We start from the raw sequence: 23,891 nt of genomic DNA, 5'->3' as shown, positions 1-23,891 counted from the left end.
TGATGAACACTTAAGGAAACATAGTATCAGACATGTCTGTCGATGAAATTCATTTATACATCTGAGCAAAGAATGAGCTCCCAAAATGTCGTCGTAAAAATAAGAAAAATTATTCACACACCTTCACCTGATATGTTATCCTTTTTATGTTTGTTATCATTTGACTACTATTGTTGTTACTATGTTGTATTATTATTACTATTATCATTATTATTTCATTATCATCATTATTACTATTATCATTATATCATCATTACTACAACTACTACTATTACTACTATTACTGCCATTTTTATCATTATTATTGATATTATTGATATATGTATTGTTATCATCAGTTTTATTACTAGTAGCAATTGTGTTTGATCATGTCATTGCAAATTACACGATTCTTTTCTCTGTATGTTTATTAAAATACATTTGATTCTTCCAGAAATCTGTTAGGTCACTTTGAGATTTTTAGGGATATTTGCATTTTTTATTTGGATTACAGCAAGAGGTTTATTAAATACCTTTAGTTGTAATAAAATGGGGGACAGCAATTGATCAATTACGAATTGTGAATTTTTGATTAATCATATCTTTGACTGAAAACAACAAAAATACTCTATGATAACACTGATGTTATCCTTAAAATAGAATGTAAGTGAGATCATAATTATACCATTTTTTTTTTTTAATTAAAAACTCGACCTCTTAAAATGAAAACATACCAGTCTAACTTACCTAACACATGAAATTCTTGTCACACCACAGTTGATTACTTCATACTTTATTTTGGCAATAAACATCCCAAATTTCTTTGCAACATAGATGAGCCAGATACCTTTACTCAACCAAAATTATGGCAGCTTTCCATATCCTGTCATACACTAAAATGAATAATTCTCATATCTTCCATATCATTAGACTATCGGGTATTTATTAGGGTGGGGGTTATATTCATGGATGCATAAAATAAGTGGAAATGTAATGCTCATATTCAAAATGTAAGGTACAAAACAATTTTTTAAAGAGCTCTTGTTTATTAATAAAAAGAACATAAGACATTAAAGTTGTTAAAGTTCATGTAGTGATATGAGAAAAGAATCCTAACTGTATGACATTACAGAATAAAGTGATTATAAATTCTACATCAAATGCAACAAGTGATAAAAAATGGTATTTATTCACTCTTAGATTAATAAACCTGAAGGATGCATTTCTGTATCAACTAACAGCCAAGTATGTACAGTGTATATTTTCCTACACTTTTGAAGACTTTAAGGAATTCCAGGAAACTATTGTTAACATTATAACACATTGCGTGTGTCTGTGTGTGGTGTGGTGTGTGTGTGTGTGTGTGTGGGGGGGGGGGGGGGGGGTTAGTATCCACAGATAATGACCAGAATATGAACTTATTATGCCTCTGAAATGGTTAAGAACACCTTGTACACATTACTCAGTTATAACCACCAGTGCTGTGCTCACACCATGTTAACCTGCCCACCTGTGTGTGCATACAAACATTGAGCCAAGATATGTACCACAGTACATATCTGAAATAGAACAGAATTACAAGAATTGAAATACCGATATTAGTAGCTTACCCGTGCCATGTACCAAAGTTGTTGTGAAGTTCCTTCAGAATGGTGAACAATTCATCTGAGATCTTCTTGGCCTGTATCATTTTCTTGCCAAGTTTTTCCCTGGAAATCATAATGATAATGAAAAGTGAAAACAAATTATACACTCACGCACATAAATCACACATCAGTTTTAACTCTTTATGTGCCACATTCGCACATCCGACTCAGTCGACGGCGTGCCAATTTCGCATATTCTGCTCAACAAACAAAGCCGCCAAAACCAATCGATAAATATTAATCACTGCTAATCCTGCGGCACAATGAAAGCGTTTCTCGTGCTTTTCTTCCTCTCATAATATACGGCTTGCATTCTATGTGGTGATTGACTATCAAGCGGTGTTCCCAACCAGATTTGCTTGTACATTCTAAGTTTCTGTCACGGTTTTATGTGCAAAAGTCATGCCTTTACAGTAATGTAGCAACTGATCATTCAAAAGAAAAATTGAAAATAGATTTGTCATACAATTTACATAGAAACAAAGCTTGGCATTCCTCTTTAAGTTTGCCTACTATTATGCCCATCTTAACAGAAATTTGTAGAAGCTATACAAATTGGAAAAACAGAAATTTTTCTCAAAGCATGACTACCTTCGTGTCTCAGAATAACGTGGCACACAGGGGGTTTCCACTATGGCTCATTAAGAGTTAAATTGATCAGCAACAGATTATGGTGCAACTCTCACCATGAAAGCACTCTTCCACATCAAGTTTAACTTAGCTTTGACATAAAGAGTAATATGAGTAAAAAATGATGACAATCTTTTCAACAAAATCAGACTTAGAATACAGTGCTCACCCGTTAATCGGGGAAAAACTTTCATAGCGGGAATCGTGCTAAGTGCAACAAAACTTGCTGTACTAAATTTCTCATCTGTTATTTCTAACACTTAATCAGAACTATGAACCACTTTATCGGGACAAATCTGGCTGCAAAACTTTCATTGTTGATCAAATGTCTAAAAATAATAAAGGATATCCTTATAAATGATTGCAATGATTTCATTTCATTTGAATCAGATGTTATTTATGGAAAACCAGACACTTACATCAAACATAAGAAAGGATGTAAGATATGAGCTGTGTCCAAACAGGATATGAGTTATTGATAATAAAAGTACAGTAACCACTTGTGTGGATTCAAACCACACATGAGCTATTTTAAACCTGACACAGTTTCTTTTCAACACAATGCTGGTAATTTCAGACATTTCAGAAGTTATTTAAACCAAGAAATTACAACCCAGACATGAGTTGTTGCTATCAAACAAGACATTTGTTACTTCAAAATAGACATGGGTTATTTCAAAATAAATATGATTACTTCAACCATACATGATGCCATTCTTGATATGTGTTATTTCAAGTTACACAAACCAGGAATGAATGAATTCTAACCACATGAGTGGATACAAACCACACGAGTGACTTCAAACGAGGCACAACTTCTTTCCTACAGTACTGATGTACAAACTAGATATAATTTGCTTCAAACCAAACACGAGTTACTTCAGACCATGCATGAGTCACTTTACACCAGATATGTTCTTTCAAACCCTACAAGAGTTACTTTGAACCATGCATGGGTTACTATTAACCTGACACAAGTTATTTCTAACAAGCTAAATTACTTCAAACAAGATATAAGTTATTTCAAGCAGGATGTCAGTTACTTAAACCAGACACGAATAACTTCAAATCAGACATAATACTTCAAACAAGACACAAGTTACTTTAAATAACACAAGACAAGTTATTTCCAACAAGGACTTAAGTTTCTTCAATTCAAACAATAGTTATTTCAAACAAAATGTAAGTTACTTCAAACGAGACATGACAGTGTCTTTGTCGAATCTACTTTCAAAATTTTGAAAACTTGTGAAATCGTTATTGCCCAGTGCATCTAAAGAACATTTTCTTTAATACCTCTACACAGTAAGGATCTAATGATGTTGTATAGTCAGTATGTCGCAAATAGTGAAATACAGGACTGTCAAACAAAAGACAAATAAGCTCACTTGTCCATGCGATGTATTTGTTCTTCGTTGTAGGACAACTGCTTGGTCTGCCTGTCTTTCTTGAAGTTGGTGCAGATCTTTAGGGCATCTTCCACAAGCACTTTCAGCCGTCCAATCCTGTATCAGACACAGTAAGACAAAATCAGGCGTAATGATGCTATGAAATCACTGGGCAAATTTATGAAGAACTCACTCACATTGTTCAGCCTTTGGATATTTCTTTCCAAAACTTCTTATGTGAGGTTTCCTGCAAAAGAAGTTTGGCGGGATCACAGAATACTGACCTATATTTGGAAAGTAACTTTAATTCCCTGGAAGCCATTGAACAGTTGATGCAGACATTTGAAGAATATGAATCAGGTCTGATATGGGTCTCAATAAATCAAGACTGTCCTTCAAACATCTTTTACTTGAAATATCAATGTGAATGAAGAATCTCTATCATTCATGCTGTCCAGGGACCTTATATTTCACAAATTATTATAAGACGTATCATCATACATTGTTAGTTAATTCCAGCCTTGTTTAGCATGATAACTAAGTGCAATAAGCCAAATTCAGGGCTTAAAACCAGTACTTGTACACTCACAGTAATTGAACAAGAGGCAAACAGTAGGAGAAAAAGAAACAAGGAGAATTTATGTGATACCTTAACCTAGTATCACTTTCATTTCCCATGACCCCTTGTCTGTACCAAGACCCAAAGCAATCTAGTCAGTAAAATGTTGGTATCTTGCAGACATTCACCACTACATTCTAGGGAGGGGGTGCCTTCAGCACAGTGAAAAATATATCATGTAGATCAACAGAAAAATTTGAATTTGTCACAGTGACTATGCAACACATTTTGATTGTCAGATTAGTCATCCTCAGTCACTTCTTTATCTTTTGCAGCATAACATTTCATACGTCATGAAGGAAACATGACAAGATGGCACTGTTGGAATATCAAAGAACAAACAGAATGGTCATTAGCTGGGATGGGTGGGGGTGGGAGGAGAAATCTTAATAATTATTGGTAAAACAAAGTCCTAACATCAGAATTCACAATTAATTTAAAACGTTCTGGTGATTTTTCATCAATATGCTCAGCTAAGTTAATGGTGTGGGTTCCATGAGAGAGTGAGGAAGCAAAGAGAAATAGAAACCTTTCTGTGGGCAAAACGTGCTGCTGCCTAATGCCTTCCCATTGAGAGGACAAATAGTCATCTGAGATGGCTGTCTTCGCTATGGCATCCAGTGAGGCAACGATCTGGTTGTATGTCACGTTCAGCTGAGAACAGGATGAGGTAAATGCATATCATTTATGTCAAACCACTGACAATGATAAATGATAAGTTCAAACTGAAACAATAATTGTGCACACTGCCAAGGGTGAGGTGCCTAGTCAGCTTCTCCACAACATACATTGATTGCTGAAATATGATTTGTATTTGCCACAAAGTGACATTTCTATACTATACTGGAAGGACTTTCACTTTTCATTGGAGACATTCAAAAGTGATGTGTCAATAGGATAGAATTCCCTACATTACATGGTACATTCATGACATACATTGCAACCAAAACTACCAAACTATAACTTGACACTCTTTCAACTTTCACACATTGCTTGCAGGGGAATGAAACCCAAATATATAAATGTACATGGAGTAAATTCAGAAATAGTACAAGAACACATCAATGAAGTCTGAGGAAAATCGGACAGTGTGTTCAAAAGTTAAGTATTTGTACATTTTGGTACAGCCATTGCTGGATAAAAAGACTACAATGATTGGTGATGTCACACACGGACAACGATACAAAGATATTGTTTACAAAGAAATATCAACCCATTTCGTTTTTCTAGTAAAATGAAAGAGCACTTCGCACATCTGTTTCATAAGGCAGGAGGAATGACATTACCCTCAAAATAGGTCAATTACAAATTGAAGGAATGAGTATGCTTCGTAAAATGTGAAATCTGTGGACTTTTCTGGATAGCAATAGCATAGATAACATTCCACATCTAGTTACTCCTACTGTATTGAGCAAACCACTCTTCAAACACATACACACACACACACACACACACACACACACACACACACACACACACACACACAAATGAGCCACATTGGACAGTGCCAACATATGGTTTGCAAAATGAGAAGCTGTTTGAGAAACCAACAGTTCTTATGAAAGGGGAAATCAGATATGGGATGCAAGGACCATAAAAGCAACGTTTTGCTACGACCATCCTCCTACCTGCAGGATTGATAGAAGTCTATTTTTAAAGACTGAAGCACTGCCTAACAACAGATAAGTCCAGTTTCTTTTTGTTTTGTTTTCTATTTGTTTACCATCGGTAGTTCCACATATTAAACTTTCAGACAAAAAGCCATCACCCCCATGGTTGCTTGCTTTACAAGTATTCCCTGCTTCTTTAGCAACCACGTAAAAACAAATCAATCCCATTCAAATCCATTCAAAAGAACTTACATTTGATGCTCTCTCCCTGCAGTAGGCAAGGAGTTGTTCAAATCTTTCCATCTTTGCCCGGACGGGGTCATTGCCCCTAGCAACCAAGCTCAGTGTGAAGAGGAATCTCTCAATGTTCTGAAGTTTTGTGTTTCCCTGGACAAAATCCACCTTCAAGAGCGAGCACTCACTGCGAAGCTTGAAGTAATCTGATCTCAGGACAACTCTGCAAACATTTATGCACAATAAAGAAGACATTCTCTTATCTTTATTATGTCTCATTAAAGATATCATGATTAACGTACAAGGTCCTTTTGTTTCTTTTTTAAGCAATCTCAAGAACACAAATCATTTTGTTACCTCATTTTCACAAGTTCCACCAAATCTTTTGCATTAAACATTAAGATATTCTTCATAAGAAATCTACAGTATACACTTAATTTCATCAGATATCTGACTAAACACATGCAAATGTTCCTAATGATTTAAGAAACCAAATACTACAATGTTACACACAGAGTGTAGATAGTTTCTATGGGCTATGATGTCAGAGTTTTATATGCTCTTCTTGGTAGTACATTGTAATCTTGACAACACAGAGTCAAACACTTTGTTCGTGCAAGACAAATCAAATTATAAAGTGAAGTTCTGAAGATACATCGCATCATAACACCAAAGCATAATCCTTAAGCAGGTTTAAAGTTAACCAAAATAAGAATTATGAGACTCTACAAGCAATGACACATGATTCCTTTGAAAGAATAACAAAACAACAAGATAATAACTGACTCTGGTATAAGCTCATGTTACTGTGGCAACATAATATCCATACTTGATCTAGTAGGGAAATTATCTCTCATTGTATACTAACTGAATGTCACAATTATCTTCCAATAGTATTCTGGTCTCTAGATACAAATATCAAACACTGATGTGGAACATACGATAGGATGATATTAATATACAAATGATGCACAGGATAGAGTGCGTTAGTGTAGGCGTATAGTGCACTCGAGGGTATTTACAATTGTGAAACATGCACGAGGCGATGCCGAGTGCATGTTGCACTACATTGTAAATACCCTCGAGTGACCTATACGCCTCCACTAACGCCACGAAATAATCCTGTGCATCATTTGTTTTATAAAATGGGTCGAAAATTCGAAAACTAACAGCATTTTTCAGCGTTTTTCACGTACCTTTGTGGGTCAAGACGTCCGAAGATGTTCGTCCCAAACATTTACGCACGTCGCACTCGGAAATCCCGCACATACAGTATAAGTATGATGGGGGGTTGGGTTTCCGGACACTTAAGTTCCCGCATGAAAACTTACTTATTTTACATAGAATATGCACCCTTTACCTAAAAGACTTGATATAGACTCCTCATATAGGCCTACTAGACAACATACTCTAAAAACGGCGTGAGAATTAACCTGCTAAATCGTTGGATTTGCCCTTCAAAGTGACTCCATGGACGCGTCCGGTCCCACAATGCTTGGTCTACTGTACACTGTACGTATAAGAGTATACGTACGCCACACATGTTATGCACAAGGGAAGAAAGGCCGGCCGGCCGGAAGCCCGAACTAGAAGTTGTTTACAGGATTGACAGCGCGTATGCATGCAATAGAGGAGCCGCCGCGCGCACAGCAGACGATCGGCAATAGGATTTACACGCAGTGCAACGGGACTGAGTAACCAAAGCACATGTGACTCATTTCAGCGCTTCCTATTGGCTACATTCTTGAACCCATTTTATAATACGGTTTATACACACACGCGGAGCATGCTCCAGATAGAGTGGTGATAGTGTGCATTATGCAAACTTTTTTTTCAAGGAGATTTGATGAAGATATTGAAAATGAACTAGAAATGTCGCTATGGCGACTGGTATGCCTCCGTCATAATGTAAAGTTCTCTGAATAGGTCTATAGCACAGTGTCTTGACAATGTGTGATGACAGTTTCAAATAACTGGCAAAATATTAAAAATGACAGGTTTGTCACAAATGCATTGAATGTTCACTTTCCTTGAACTAGGTTTATTTGCATGAATGGCTATACTGTCTAATAAGAGTGCAGGTATTTGGGGATTTGTACCCAACTTTTGACCCTTTCATAAGTTTAAAGAAGAAGTGAAATTTAGCACTTTCACTTGACCTTTGACCTTTTTGGTCTGTGACCTTTTGATAAGAAACTTCAAAGAGAATCTGTATTGGGTAATACATGCATACACTAAGTTTCATGAAAAAAATCCTGCAGGCATTGCATAGATAAGAGGGAAATAATGACAATTTGATGAGTTGACCTTGACCTTTGAACCCTGACCTTTGACCCATGACCCCTAAATTCCCTACATGCTCACTGTCAGTCAGTATATGCATATATACTAAGTTCCATGAAGATACCTTGAAATATTTGTGAGATATGGAGAAAAGAGTGAAATTTTAACATTTTCACTTGACCTTTGACCCTTGACCTTTGACCTCGTAACCCGAAACTCTCTCTGGGGAATCTTTATTTGGTAGTTCATGTATATACCAAGTTTCAAGAAAATACCTCCTGGATACCTCCACGCATACTGCAGAGATATAGGGGAAATAGCGAAATTTTGAGCATTTGACCTTGACCTTTTGACCTTTGACCTTGAGCATGTGCACCCAAAAGTTGATTGGCACAACTTCGCCCACTCATACATATACATGCCAAGTTTCATTAGGATACCTCTAACGTTTTTTTAGATACGCTGTCCACAAAATTGATTACGGACGGACGGACGGACGGAAGGACGGACGGAAGGACGGACGGAAGGACGGAAGGACGGACGGACGGACGGACAACCCGAAAACATAATGCCTGCGGCAACACTTCGTGGCGGAGGCATAAAAATGAGTTTTTCTTTCATAATTTCTACAATGCAAGAAATTGTCATAAGCATGATATCTAGTAGGCATCTCGAGAGATACGGGGTACAGTGCATTCAAACTTACATCACAGCCTTGGCAGTCTTAGTGATGAGACTCTGTATCGTACAAAACATCATGACCATTGTCTGACAGTAACACATCACTGCAGCACAGCTCTGGATCGGGATGTCACATGATATCAGTCACATGACAGCAATCACATGACACCAGCAGCAGAAGGGGATTGGCATGGTGCAGGGAGAGAATACAACAAAGAAAAGGTTTATTGAGTTCTAGTGATGGCAGAAAGATGCAGGAAATCTAGTGATTATCATAGTTGACATGTTAATCATTGACATGCTGTTTCACTTTCATACAGTAAGTTCAGATCAATGCTTGTTCAATGACAATCTTAACCACAACTATAGATACAGTAGCCAGATGACCAGCCCATAAAATAATGATTTCTTTCGACAAAACCAGTTTAGTAAATGACTCATCCATGATACTCACATTTACATACACTGTAGCACAATTAAGCAGTGGACAAGTTATTCCCCCCCCCCCCACCCCCGTGAAGCCCTACGTCAATGTGACTAACGTAGACATGCAGTGCACAATAACATTTTAGTCATATGCTGATATATTTCTCACATATAGGGTGTTATGCTTACATTTCACTTAAAAAGAATATTATTTGGCTGTGATTTTATGGAGACTTGGCTGTGATTTTATGGAGACTTGGGCGTGAAGTTGAAAGGTACATAAAATCATATTTGTATGGGACGGATTTAATGACATTTTATAACTGCATAATCGTTTAATCCTTAACTGTACAATGGCTCTCATTTCACAGCGTCCAGGAGAGCTGCTGATAACAAAGGGGGTTTTACAGCCCCACACACCCTCTGTGACTACAATTTGGACAGAAAGGAATCCTATTCTGTCCTCCTCACAAACAACATGCTTGTTTTAGAAGGTTGTTTTGGGGGTTTTTTTTCCCAGATTCCATTCATATTTATGCGTAATGACTGAGTCATTACATAAGTTTTATGTGTAGCTTTTGGAGGATCAAATTATATCAGTCAATAATGTTTTCATCCTTCTGCTTGTTTGTTTGGGGGTTTTTGTCAATACAATGATATATAATCCAAAATGATTTATTCATTACTTTTTCACATCTCAGAAAAGAACATTAATGAACACTGCTATAGGCCAGATAATTGCATATAAGCTAAACATTAATAGTCCTTGCTCTAGTTGTAAATTTTGGTACAATGTATAACATTGCGATAGTGTATGTTATACTGTATGATATGTTTCAGTTTCAGTTCCAGTTTTGTGTAGTGTCTTTGTGTGTACTTGTAAAATATTTTATGCATATCTTTTGTAACATCCAGTGTACAAAGAATTTCCATTGCAGACAATGAAGTAAATCAATCATTACAAGTTTAGACTGTCCACTAGAATAAAAGATTCTAACAATCCATTCTCTAAAACTGACTACTTATCCCCTGCAGCATTTGCTATTATACATACAGGATATGTACAGGATTCACACTGTCGAAGGCTTCCAGTAATACCTCCGTTCCACAGATACTTTCTTTTCATTGAACACTCGTCAGAAGCAACTCTTTTTGCTTCCAGTCACCCACCGAAGTGCATAGTATCACAGTCTTATGAATACAACTTGTGTTGGTCGACTATCAGGTCATTGTCAGACAAGTCGAGCATGATCCGATGAGGCAAGATTGTCTGATTAAGGAACTAAGGTCAGAGCTTAGTTCGCCATCGGAAGCCATTTCCCATTGCAAGTCCAGTCAGTGTCGGATAAGTGTAGAGTGAGTCCGAGAGGTGTAGAGTCAATCAAATGTGTGCTAGACTCATGTTGTGCCACTATTGGGCATGTCTAGCTGATGTCTTATGACAGTCTGTTAAGTTTCCAACGATCAAACAGTCATCAAACAGATTAACTTGAGTCTTGGTTCTGGGGCTCATTGGGTATTGGTATCAGTGAACCTTGGTGCGAGTCTCCAGAGCTGGAGCATCAGATATCATTGGAACTCATCGGGATACCAATATTTTCGCATTTTGGGTATCAGATGAGCCTCCCATGGTCAGCGGAATGAGAAATTTATCCTGTGATACGAGATATTTACCTTAGCTAGTGGATAATCGTGTTGTAAGGAATAGTGAGTGGCTGTCTTCGGCAGGGTGGCTGTGGTTTGAAGAGAAAAAGAGAAAATTAATGAGTCACATTGACACCACAGTCCTTTCCAATATTTTTTTTCTTTTAAACAGCACTTGTATTTCATGGAATCAGAATTGAGAGTTATTTCACCTGTTTTAGAAGTGAAATTAAGTTCATTCGCCACAGGAGTGACTAACAGAAGCAAATCAGATTACATTACTAAATGAGAAGGCTAAAAGCTTTCAGCATGTCAAATTTGACAAGCAGCTGACAGCAAGAGATGCAGACAAACACTGCCAGGAGCGAGGTAGGAGCTAGTGGATTACATACGCATGTGGGGCGCCTTGATTCCAGGGAAGGCCTGTGCCCCTATCCTCAGGAGGATCATGGGATTGTCCGGGGTCGTCTCCGGGAGGTCCTCACACTTGAAGCACTTCCTGGGGTCAAAGACAACCATCTCCCATAGAAGACTCTGTGTGTCCGGCTGAATACCAGTCAAATGTGCGACCTGCTGCTGGAAGTAAGCTGTGTCCTTGCTTGGAGACACATAAATCTTGTGCAGTTCGCAGGTGTGCGCTATGAAAACGTCAATGACTCGCATCTTCATGACCTTCTGGACTTCATCGAAGAAGCGTTCAAATGACCACATCTTGGACATGTCACATTCCATGGTGTTGGCCAGCAGAGTGGTGACTATGATACGCATCTGGGGGGAGAGATGACACTTTTTGGGCAGTTCTTCACTCCAGATGATGGGACCGTTTGGACTTTCCTGGATACCTGAAATCATCCCACTCTTCTTGGTGGTGGTGATCTTGTGCCTGCAACGAGAAAGTCATACAACGAGAAAGTCATACAACATACAAGGGGAATTTTTATTTGACTGCTGTAAATCTCATCACATGAAATATTGCAAAGTATATTACAGCTTTATTGGTGACATACACATTATCAAAGAAAATGTCAAGAACTTCTATGACTAACACAACTGCAGAATTAGACGAGCAGCAGTCATCTTGGTTGACCAGTCCAGGATTGGTTAAATACATCACGGCTGCTGATGTCATCATTTACCTTCAGTCATACAGATACTGCAATTATTGGCAATATCTGCAGAGCCTGAATAATCACTGCTAACTGCACCACACTGAACATACAAGGGGAAATAAGAACTGAAGTTGTACCTGCATTTTCTAGCCTGTCGAACTAAGCAGGAATAATGCAACAACTTTTCATTCTCTAGTTATTAATATGAAACTTGAAATTGTCAAATAAGTATGCAATGAAATTAATTACCCAGTAAACAATCATTTTGAAGGTACAGCATAAATTATCATGTTTGAACTTGTTGTTGCACAAACAAATATCTTACCATCTACTGTATACGCCATATATTAGCGAGTCTAAATTTTTGTGAATTGGAACTTCCCGAAGATCCCATGAGTGGTTAAATTTGTGAACGTGGAGTCCTGTACCGAATGGAGAAATGTATACGAGTATGTCACATTCATAGCTTGATCTGTTATTATTTTTGCGTGTCTTTAATTTCATGAATAGCACCTGACTCGTGAAATTCGCGAAAATAAAAACCTCACAAAATATTCGGTGTATACAGTATTAAGTAACTACGGAATATATGCTGGCAGTTGATAAATATGAAAGAGACACAATCCAGTGTGAGAATAAGTTCTGGAGATACTAACATCACTTCCCGGTTGCTTCTCCCACCGTAGGCTTTGAAGGGTAGAGAACCAGTGGCTGTGTGGTAGAAGGTCACTCCAAGTGACCACAGGTCAGTCTGGGCAGTGAATTGCATCTGGGTTTTCTTTCCAAGGACTGCACGCTCATACAAGTCAGGATGCTGGTGGGAGTATGGGAAGGAGGTTGAAGACAACTGAATGACAGCTACATCTAGTTACATTCATTCCAAAATTCTTTTAGTATTGCTCAAGAAATTTCTAATTTCTGGGGATTTTATTTGTTTACATTTTTTTCCTACCAAACTTCTAGGAATCTCTGCCATAAACATTCAAAAAGTAAGCATTTAAGACTTTTCTTTCCATATTAAGTACATGGGATGAATTATTTTAGTGATGTGATCAGGTCACACAGATACTTACATAAATTAAAGGTGAAAACTTTTAAAAAGGTGAAAACTTTCAGAAAGAAGATCACAGAAATATAGGCTTACAGTTAAAAAACAACAACAAAGAAACAGCAAAACATATGTTTTCATCTGGGAGAAGGCTATGCTGAAAATGGAATTTCAATGAAATAGCCAATAATGGTAAATATTCATATATACATAGTTTTATTTTCTGTTGGCTAATGTGATTTTGGCAGATCACAATGACTTCGATTTGGGGGTGGGGTGGGTATAGATGTCTTTTCATACAGAGTTGTTGGAGTCATAAGAAGAATGTTTATCAAAGGAGGCAAAGCTTTTCAAACACTTTAGTATACCAAGATAAAATTCTTTATCTCACATGTATCTAAATTCAGGACAAACATTAACATGACAGTTAAAACATTTTGGTTTTCATGTTGTAAACTCAGAAAGTGGATTTTTTTTTTTCCACGCTGCATGGAAATTCTCTTGGGGCACATGAAAAATAAAAGACAGATGTGATTTAGAATCATTTTCATCCCTCTTTGACTCTCAATATTGGAGCTTGCTAGGTGGATATCACACATAAAAATGCTTGTATTCTAATAAACGCTTGTATTCTAATAAATGCTTGTGTTCTAATCATATTAATACAACAAATCTTATTACAGTATATATAAAACCTGTACATGATTCCATAATATATATCATCATGTCAAAATCATACATCATATGATGATGACTCTAATTAGCATTCAAATCTGTGATTATTATTGTAATTGTTACTACGACACTACCATGGTACTATCCGCATTGCATAATAATCTGATCATCATCATATCCTTGCAATGCCTGGTACAATCAATATTTTCAGAATATTGCTGTTCTCATGTGATGTTGATAGTCGTGGCTTTTTTGAACTGGTATGCCCTTTTCAATGGGTACAAATCCCCGACTAAAGGTGACTTGCATCAGAACTTTGTATAGCAACTGATTGCACAGACATGTCGTCATGTGAGACGATGTGTTATCTTGCACAAGAAAGCTAAATTCCACACCACAACTTCTCTCCTTTCATGAAAGACAGGTCTAGAATTTTCCACACCATTTCACAACTCACAATTTGAAATATGTTGCAACATACCACATGGCATTTTAACAGCATATACTTGAAGTGTAGACAATATTTGAAATACTTGACCTTACGAACACACTTGCACTCCCTCTGATTTGGTTACTGAGAAATCAAGGCAACCATGTGATTTCAGGGTTCAAAGGTGTCGTGATTTGCTGTTCTTGTGTTTTTTCAGTATTTTCTATTTTTCCACTGACACCGATATCATGTCATTGATAAGGTTATTTGTAATGGTGTGAAAGAAAGTCATAACTTATTTCATGTTTAAAAATCAATAATATGACACTTTGCCTCTCAGCACATTCAAGAACATAATATTGCATCAAAAGAAAGTGGAGAAAGTATCAGAGTTGAGTCAGCTTGAAAACAGATAAAGAAGCATCAAATCAAATCTCATCTATTAAACCATATCAGAATTCTCCAGAAAGCAAAATAATGTTACCACAAAGATATAAATGAATTCTATGGGGGCAATTGGTTGACAATACTTTTGAGACAACTATTAAAACCACTAGCCTAGTGTACACTGTGCCATGAACACAAACTGAAATGTACAGTTTATATGGTGGAGGTTGATTAACATCCACAACTTTTCAGAGCAGGATGAGGTTAGTAAACAAAGGATGTTGCGCAATCTTCATATCTTTCCCTGAGAGATGTAAAATGTATCAATGACAATGTTCACTACTTTTTTTAAAATTTCACCAGTGCTTTCACTGAATTTTTCATAACCTCATCTCATCTACAGAGAAATATAGCAAGCAACTGACATGGAATCAATACGTAAATCATTTCTGATGACACACATACACCTGTTCTTCTGTACAAATACCATATGTGCCTGTCTCTTGAAAAAAAAAAAAAGATAAATAAAAAGGTGCATTGTGCAATACCAATGTAATACAAACATACACGAGACTGCTGAATAATGGTTAATCACTCATCTCCCCTTGCATGCACTCTGTATAACCTTGCACCATTCATCCTGCATTGCACATCCAGTGTTGATAAATATATCCATGATACAATCTTGTTGCGAAAGATATATAAAGCTGGCAAGCTGAGGCCTATTGAGTCTGTGTCATGAGATACTAACAGGAGGGCCAAACCCCAAAAAGTCGCTTACTTAACGAGTGAGTTGCACTCTCTCTACAAACTAAGTAGACCATGCTTATTTTCAAGTTTTTATTGTAACAAACAACATTCCACTGGTCTACCTCAAAAAATTTGTTGCGAAAGCCTCCAAATCCAAGATGGCGTCCAAGATGGCCGCCATATTTACTGAATTTGTTATTTGAAAGATAGAATTTGATTGAAACATCAGATTTCAACAAATTTGATGTCATGTGAAAGAGAATAAACTTTTCTATAAGTTGGTACCATTTTTGTGGGTTATTGTAATAATTGGATTGAGATTTTAAGGAAAAAACACTAATTTTTTGATATTTTTCTGAAAAAAGGAAAATCATGAAAATGCTTGATTCAGCATAAATCAAAGAAAGACTGAAGGATTATCTTGAAACGTTTCAAGAATTTTGTTTGACATATAATTAATATTTGAAGAAAATTAGGGGTCAGTACCGTTTTCGGTTCAGGAGTTATAATGTCTCAAACTTGAAAACTCACTATGTAAAAATGGCCACTTATTTTGTGACAAGACCTTGTTGGTCGTAAAAAAAGCCTGCGCGCGCCAAGACTACTACACGCACCACTGCCACTGGCGCTTGTAGCAGTGCCGGTGGTGCGTGTAGTAGTCTTAGCAAACGCAGACTTTTTCTTTGACGAACAAGGGTTTGTGCCTGCAAACTAACTTTTCATACTAAGTGGTAGCTCAGGTGACGCTGATTGCTATTACTTCAAAGTAGATTGTTCTGAAGCAGATGAGATGAAGCAAAAATTATCTTTCAAATAGAGGTAGAAGCTTGAAACAACCTTGCTATAGAAAGTTTAAAACAAAATTTGGATCAATCACTCAAAAAATTCAAGATTGCAGGGCATCAAAGCTGACATAGTGTATTGCGCCAAGGTAAATGTATCATTTCGATTTTGATACAATTTTGTCTGTTTTGCTGTCTATTTATATGGTTTTTATATATTCTGAACATTTTAATGCCATTTCAAACCATCTTAGGTTTTCATGGAGACATTTTTCAGAATGCACCATGAATATTTCTCTAAAAAGTTTTACAAAATAAAATTGAAAATGTTTATGAAAACCATGCAGAAATTAACATCTTTCCCATATAATCAATATTTGGAGAAAATTAGAGGTCAGTATTGTATTTGGTTTAGGAGTTATAATGTCTCAAACTTGGAATCCCATTTTACATAATATGTTATTTACACGCATCTGTTCCCAAAGACGTCACAGAGGGTCAAATCCAAGATCGTGCTTACTTTTCGAGTTCCACTCTCTCTATAAACAAGACCATACATAATATTAAGCATACTAAGCAATGTTCCGTAAGTACACCTCAGTAGATTTGTTGCAAAGTACAGATGCGGTCCAACAGGGCCGCCATTTTATTGAAATTAACATTTCAAACATAAAATTTGATAGAGACATTGGATTGCAACAAATTTGATGTCATATGAAGGAGAGTAAAACTTTCTAAAAGTTGATACCACTTTAGCTGTGTATTGTGATAAATTGGGGGGGGGGGGGGCGTGTTTGCTTCTCTTTTTTTTGGGGGGGGGGGATCCATATTTTTATATTGTTTTGAAAAAAGGAAGAAATGTAAAAATGCATGATTTAGTATTTATCAAAGAAGAATTGAAGAATTGTTTTGAAACCTGCGATTGAGATTGAGATTTACTGAGATTGAGACATAATTCATATTTCTGGAATTACAGGCAATATCATACACTGTTGACAAGTTAACATCTAAAACTTGAAAAGATTATATTTATGCATTATAAATTTTGCTTACAATGTGTTTACATGGTCACATGTAATACTGTAATGGTCTATAGTGACTTGCAAGCACTGTACCTGCAAACTAACTTTTCATGCCAAGTGGTAGGTGACGCTGGTCGCTATTACTGTAGCATTTCATCATAGTAGATTGTTCTGAGGCAGATAAGATTGAACAGAAAGTATTTTCCAAAAAGAGATAGGAGCTTAAAATTTGGCACAAATTTTGCCAATGTGTAATATTTAGCGATAAAAATAGTATCCACACAAAATTCAAGATGGCGGTAATTAATCGAGGTTGTCGTTCAAGGCATTATTTACCATTGTGCACGTAAAACAAAAACTCAGCTTTACTTAATTCCTCAAACTAGTTCTAAACTGACAGGGATTAATGTACAAACTTAAATCAGTATAATTAATGCTAAATATTGTTAGATATACTAAATAGATCTGATAAGAATGTTTTTTTTTTTATGTCAACAGTTATCATGGTTATGGTTTCTTGAAAAGAAATGGTGATATCTCCGTATGTTTTAGGCTTTATTATAATTTTTTTACATGGTAGAATGTTTTGTAATACAACTAACCTCCACATATAAATCGAATGTGATATCTCTCCCAATGGTAAACAATACCTTTAGTGTGTTGCGTCAAAGTTAAATCTCAACTTATAACTTATGATTTGATATGTTTTTTTTTAATCTTCTTATATTGCTGTCTATTACATGTTTCTATACATCCGAACGATATTGTACAAGTGTAAACCATATTGAGGGTCTTTTTTTTTGGGGGGGGGGGGGGGGGGTGGAGCTCATTCCAGTGTTTGGGTAAGGCCCAATCTTTGATCAAAAAGAAATGCTTCTGTATCAAAGATATGCTTTTTTACTTGTATGTTACTCTGCTGATTTTAGAGTGACCTCGGGGATCACTCGAAGAGTGACGAGTGATCCCTAAGGCAGGGCTCGACACTAACGGTGGTCCGGTGGCCCGGGGCCACAAAAAACGCACGTCGGGCCACCAAAATGTCAGAAATGAAGAATTTGGTGGCCTGATCGGGCCACCAAAAAAAGGTCGGATATTTGCCTTTGGGCCACCAAATATAAAAGTTAGTGTGGAGCTCTGCCTAAGGTCACTCTAAAATGAGTGAAATGAACATTTTCACTCAAAAGTCACTCCAATTTCACTCTAAATTCACCGTTTTCTGTTATTCACTCCTCACATCAAAAGTAAAAACTTCCACTCGATTTGTTTTTTCTTTGTCGGAAAGTAGAATATCACTGGTTTAAAAAATGTGTCCATAAAAACTTAAGACCGTTTAAGATAGCACAACAGACAACTTTGTATAAAAAACGAAATAATACATTTAATTTGGCGCAATACACTATGTCAACTTTGATGGCTGTCATCTTGATTTTTTTTTTGAGCGGTTGATCTAAATTCTGTCTTAAACTATCTATAACAAGATTGATGCCAAGTTTCAAGCTACTACCTCTAATTGATTTTTTTTTTTTGCGTCATCTCATCTCCTTCAGAACAATCTACTTTAAAATAATAGCGATCAGTATCACCCGAGTTACCACTTGGTATGAAAAGTTAGTTTGCAGGCACAAACCCTTGTCTGTCAAAGAAAAAGTCTGCATTTGTCAAGACTACTACACGCACCACTGGCACTGTTGCAAGCGCCAGTGCCAGTGGTGCGTGTATTAGTATTGGCGCGCGCAGACTTTTTTACGAACAACAAGGTGTTGGTCACACCTAAAGTGGCCATTTTTACATAGTGAGTTTTCAAGTTTGAGACATTATAACTCCTGAACCAAAAATGGTACTGACATCTAATTTTCTCCAAATATTAATTATATGTCAAACAAAATTCTTGAAACGTTTCAAGATAATCCTTCAGTCTTTCTCTGATTTATGCTGAATCAAGCATTTTCACGATTTTCCTTTTTTCAGAAAAATATCAAAAAATGAGTTTTTTCCTTAAAATCTCAATCCAGTTATTACAATAACCCACAAAAATGGTATCAACTTGTAGAAAATTTTATTCTCTTTCATATGACATCACATTTGTTGAAATCTGAAGTTTCTATCGAATTCTATCATTTAAATCACAAATTCAGTAAATATGGCGGCCATCTTGGACGCCATCTTGGATTTGGAGGCTTTCGCAACAATTTTTTTGAGGTAGACCAGTGGAATGTTGTTTGTTACAATAAAAACTTGAAAATAAGCATGGTCTACTTAGTTTGTAGAGAGAGTGCAACTCGACCTCTCTTTTTAGCTTTTGGCCCCCCTGTTATACAGCTCTCTGCTTACAAAGGGAGACACTTAATCTTCTTGATAAGGTTGGATGAGATTGAAAAAAAAAAAGTCCCACTTAGGCAGGAACAAAAAAATAAATGACTAAATAAAGGTCTTTGATGTTGAAACAAAAGAGAATATTTGCCAGACAAATTTTCCATGTACACACAATCATCTGTACATGCTATCTTTGTATCCTGTGAGTTTCATACATTGTAGCGTCTGTACAATTTTGAACAATTCTCGGAGCACCTTCAATGCCCCCAAATGAGATTCTTTTTGCATGTTGACTGGGAACGGACAAGTTGGTAATCCACCTGTGTGAAAGCAGTCAGGCGATACATGTAACCCCTTTCCAAGGTCAACTACATGTGTCATAGAACAAACGAAATATCGATCTGGCACAAGGTATGATCTAGTAAGAGCAAGCACTGATGGGCTCACAAACTCTTTTGTTATACACAAAAGACGCACCTGAATGGGGTCAGCGAAATCAAATATCTACTGAGCTCCACTATGGTTGTTATGTACATCTTTAAACAAGTTTTACAGCAAAACAAGCGCACACTAGTACTTCATTGGAGAAAAGGCAAATACTACTGTGATACACACAGTTTTCATGCAGGAAGAAAGCAGATATTGATAGAAAAACTATAATCTTTCCATTGAAGACATTTTTCTGGGCAACATAACATAAATTAATATGAATTCAGGCATTCCTGTCTACATTTTAGGAACTGCGTACCAGGTTCCCAGATCGGTTGATGCTACGAGAACCCAGTATTCTAGGTTCCCATAACAGGAAGGTGGAAAGATCCCTTTCCACCTCCCTGCCCATACTGAACGGATGCACTTCCAATGCAACAGGCAAGATAAATCTGCCACAGGTACTCTTAAAGGTCATTCAAACATGATACAGAGGTCGTCTTTTATTCCACTAGAATGTTTGCTAATTGGTGCAAAAGGTTCACTTCTGAGGCATTGTTAAGTCACTCACATACATACAGACAAACACACACACACACACACACACACACACACACACACACAAATACAAATAAAACTTGTGGAAGGCATTATATACAGTAGATGCATTGACTCCCATTCCAATAAGGATAAAAGACCATGCACGTAAGGCTCTTACTTGCTCATTCGACAACTCTAGCAATTCATAGAATTTTCATTTACTTCACAGTGAAACCTCTTGTAGACTAAAAATAAAGACTGTGAAGCCATGAGTATCACTTATACACAGGGTGACAGTGGTCATGACAACCTCTTTGAATACTATTAGTATATATCATGTGACTTTTCCCTCCCTAATGATTGCAACACGGAGTAACAATACCCTTCATTGTTCAGGAGGTCACCTCTTGAACAATGGACAGATAAACTGGAACAAGACCAGCTACCTTGTCAAACAGAAAAAACCCTCACACAACCACTTAAAATTCTATTGTATTCAGAGCATGTGACAGTCTCCCTGAAGGTCAATGTACACTGATATACATGTATTATGCATGTCAATACTTGCATGACCCAGCATCATAAGCACTTAAAAGTTGCATGGCTGAGTTTTCCAGTATTCCTGAATGCATTTTATAGGACAAATCCACCTTCATATACATGTGGATTGAGTGAATGCAGCAATATTAGTAGAACACATGAATGAAAGTTTGGGGAAAATCCAACAATCCGTTTAAAAGTTATGAATTTTTAAAGTATCCACGCAATCACTGCTGGATGCGAAGACTACTACACTGTATGATGTCACATATGTACTACATAAGGAAAATGAAAAGAGAATTTCACAAAACCTTTACTTTTTTAATAAAGTGCACATATCTTCGACTTGTTATTGACATATGTTTAGGGTAATATTATTCCCCTGCATTCTGAAAAGAGAAGTCGAGTATTCTCTTGTTATGCCAAAAAGTGAAAATATGTTGAATTTTATTTATACTTTCTTTATATCGTTGTACACATGTGGCATCACAAGCTATAGTAGTCTTCTCATCCAGCTGTGACTGAGCAGACACTTCAAAAAATCATGAAATTTGAACGGATTGTCTGATTTTCCTCAAACTCTCACTGATGTGTTCTACTAATATTGCTGCATTCACCCAACCCACGTCTGTGAAGGTAAACTTGTCCTTTAAGCCTGCTGCACACTATACGACGTACATCTATACAACTGACAAGACTTTGGATCTGAAATGAATCACAATATCCTCAGAATAAACATGCATGTTTATTTCAGATCCAAAGTCTGTCAGTCGTATAGTCATGAGAATTAGTTTAGTGTGCGGCGGGCTTCAGATCAACTTGGCTGATTTTGGGTCGATGATGTTTTAATTCTGACAGAATTACCCCTTTTCTACCTGTACATAATACTGACAATTCACAGTTAGTTTTGGTCAACTCCTATAATACTTTGTCTCACATTGGTTTTCTCTCTTGTGCATCCATGAAACGTGTCAAAGTGAATGTGTGAAAACTAGATGGTACCTTTACATGCAAACCACAAGAGCTTTGATTGTTTGGATTTAATCTGCAAATAATCCATTCCCTTTGGTAACTGAGAAGTTTTGAATTTAACAACCTGATCTCCAGATAGGAGCCTGTCTGGAAATCAGGAGGTCGTAGGTTTGAATCCTGCTCAAGTACGCCCATGATTTCTTTTATGGCTACTACTATGACATAAAAGCAGTTTGGAATAGTAATGGAAGTCTGGTAAAGCTAGTACAAATTGCCAATCATCTTCTCTAGGTGTGAGTTTGATTTGTGGAAAAAAACCACGGACTTTCATACCAGAGTAACAAACCTGATGACATGTTGATCTATAATCACACTCTTTTTTTGTCTGAGCTTGCATAGCAGTCAAAATTTGGTGCCTCAGTATAAACTGAAGGTCACCAATGGATTGAAACTCTGGCCTGGAGTCACGAAGACTGGACAGATCAAACTTAGCACTACATAAACAGCATTCATTAGCTCCTACACTTTTAATAAGTTTTTGATTTTGAAGAGAATTTTTTTTTACCCTCCGCCAAGGCAGGAGATTAGGTTTTCATTGGTGTCGGTTTGCCTGTCTATTTTCAAAATAACCCAAAAAGTTGTGAATGCATTTGAATTAAACTTGCTGGAAAAGTTGATAATGACACACAGAACAAATGATTAACTTTTGGTAGTGACCCAGGAACTTTTATGGATTTTTGAAGGATTTTTTATCTTTCTGCAGACAGGGTTAGTGAACTTAGGAGTTCAAGCTGAGCAAACATGCTATAAACGTGCGCTCTGCTCAGGAAAGGCGCCACATAGCTGGAAACTGATAACATAAACAAAAGGATTCTATATCGGGAAATAAGGCAATTTTCAGCATTATATGTGACCCGCTACAACAAAATGGTCCTAAAGTCGCGCACGGTCGAAGCCGTGAAAATCGAGTTTGAAGTTAGAGCATCAAAATTGGTCAAAACTTACGGTTTTCTGAATTTGACATATTATTAGAGTCTGACATGTTTTCTATCATCTGTCGAAAATTTGAAGCAAAATGATGAAAGGAAAGACCAAAAAATAGCGTTTTTCTGGGCCATGTTTTTTGGCGTTTCAACGAAGTAGAAACTAGTTCGAACATTTGGATTGAGCGCCACACATAGGCTCCACCCCTAACAACGACCACAGTGATCTCATTGGTCAGTTTGCTGCTTGCCGCTAACCGAAGCGTGATGCTCGCACACTGCCCAGTCGACTGGTGCGTGCGGGCGGGTTGCACTATGCCTAGCCGCTTCTCCTGACATCCTGGTCACTGATTGGTCGGTGAGGAGACCGCCGACGCTGTGTTTGAATGAGCATTTCGGGGGTTGCTGGGGCTTAACTTCTATTGTCCGGAGGTGAATACTGACTTGCGTGTCTCTTGATTGTGATTGCGTCGCAAGGAGAACTTTTAGGGCGCTTTTCTCGAAACAGTGATTCCCAGACGTCTTGACATGCTCTCTTTTAAACATCGATATCTCCGCAGCCGATTATTTTTATAAGACGTGTTATATATCAATTTAAAGCAGAAAGATTAGGGAATTGTGTCATGCAACTTTCAAATAATCGACCTCGCCCGACTTTAGGATCATTTTGTTGTAGCGGGTCACATATGTGTATGGGTGGAAATGAGCTGCTTGGTGGAGGACTGTGCTCTCCCAGTGCTTTTCTAATTCTTATTGTACCTACACAAAAAT

General features: G+C 37.1%; 1 protein-coding gene across 2 annotated transcripts in view; it reads right to left on the bottom strand.

Moving 5' to 3' along the window:
- LOC139744578 (serine/threonine-protein kinase TBK1-like) overlaps positions 1-23,891 on the bottom strand; it is a 58,299-nt gene that overhangs the window by 13,482 nt on the left and 20,926 nt on the right. For both annotated transcript variants that reach the window (XM_071655010.1, XM_071655011.1), the window contains 8 exons: positions 12,906-13,063; positions 11,533-12,023; positions 11,171-11,229; positions 9,096-9,187; positions 6,125-6,329; positions 4,792-4,916; positions 3,644-3,760; positions 1,590-1,688 (listed from right to left, as the gene is read on the bottom strand). In XM_071655010.1, the coding sequence (XP_071511111.1) occupies positions 1,590-1,688; positions 3,644-3,760; positions 4,792-4,916; positions 6,125-6,329; positions 9,096-9,187; positions 11,171-11,229; positions 11,533-12,023; positions 12,906-13,063 (1,346 nt within the window). The remainder of the gene's footprint in view (positions 1-1,589; positions 1,689-3,643; positions 3,761-4,791; positions 4,917-6,124; positions 6,330-9,095; positions 9,188-11,170; positions 11,230-11,532; positions 12,024-12,905; positions 13,064-23,891) is intronic.

The sequence above is a fragment of the Diadema antillarum genome, unplaced genomic scaffold (assembly GCF_040938485.1).
Source record: "Diadema antillarum isolate AM-2024a unplaced genomic scaffold, OU_Dant_1.0 seq00001189_RagTag, whole genome shotgun sequence".
Lineage (NCBI taxonomy): Eukaryota > Metazoa > Echinodermata > Echinoidea > Diadematoida > Diadematidae > Diadema > Diadema antillarum.
This window is presented reverse-complemented; position numbering and strand designations above follow the sequence as displayed.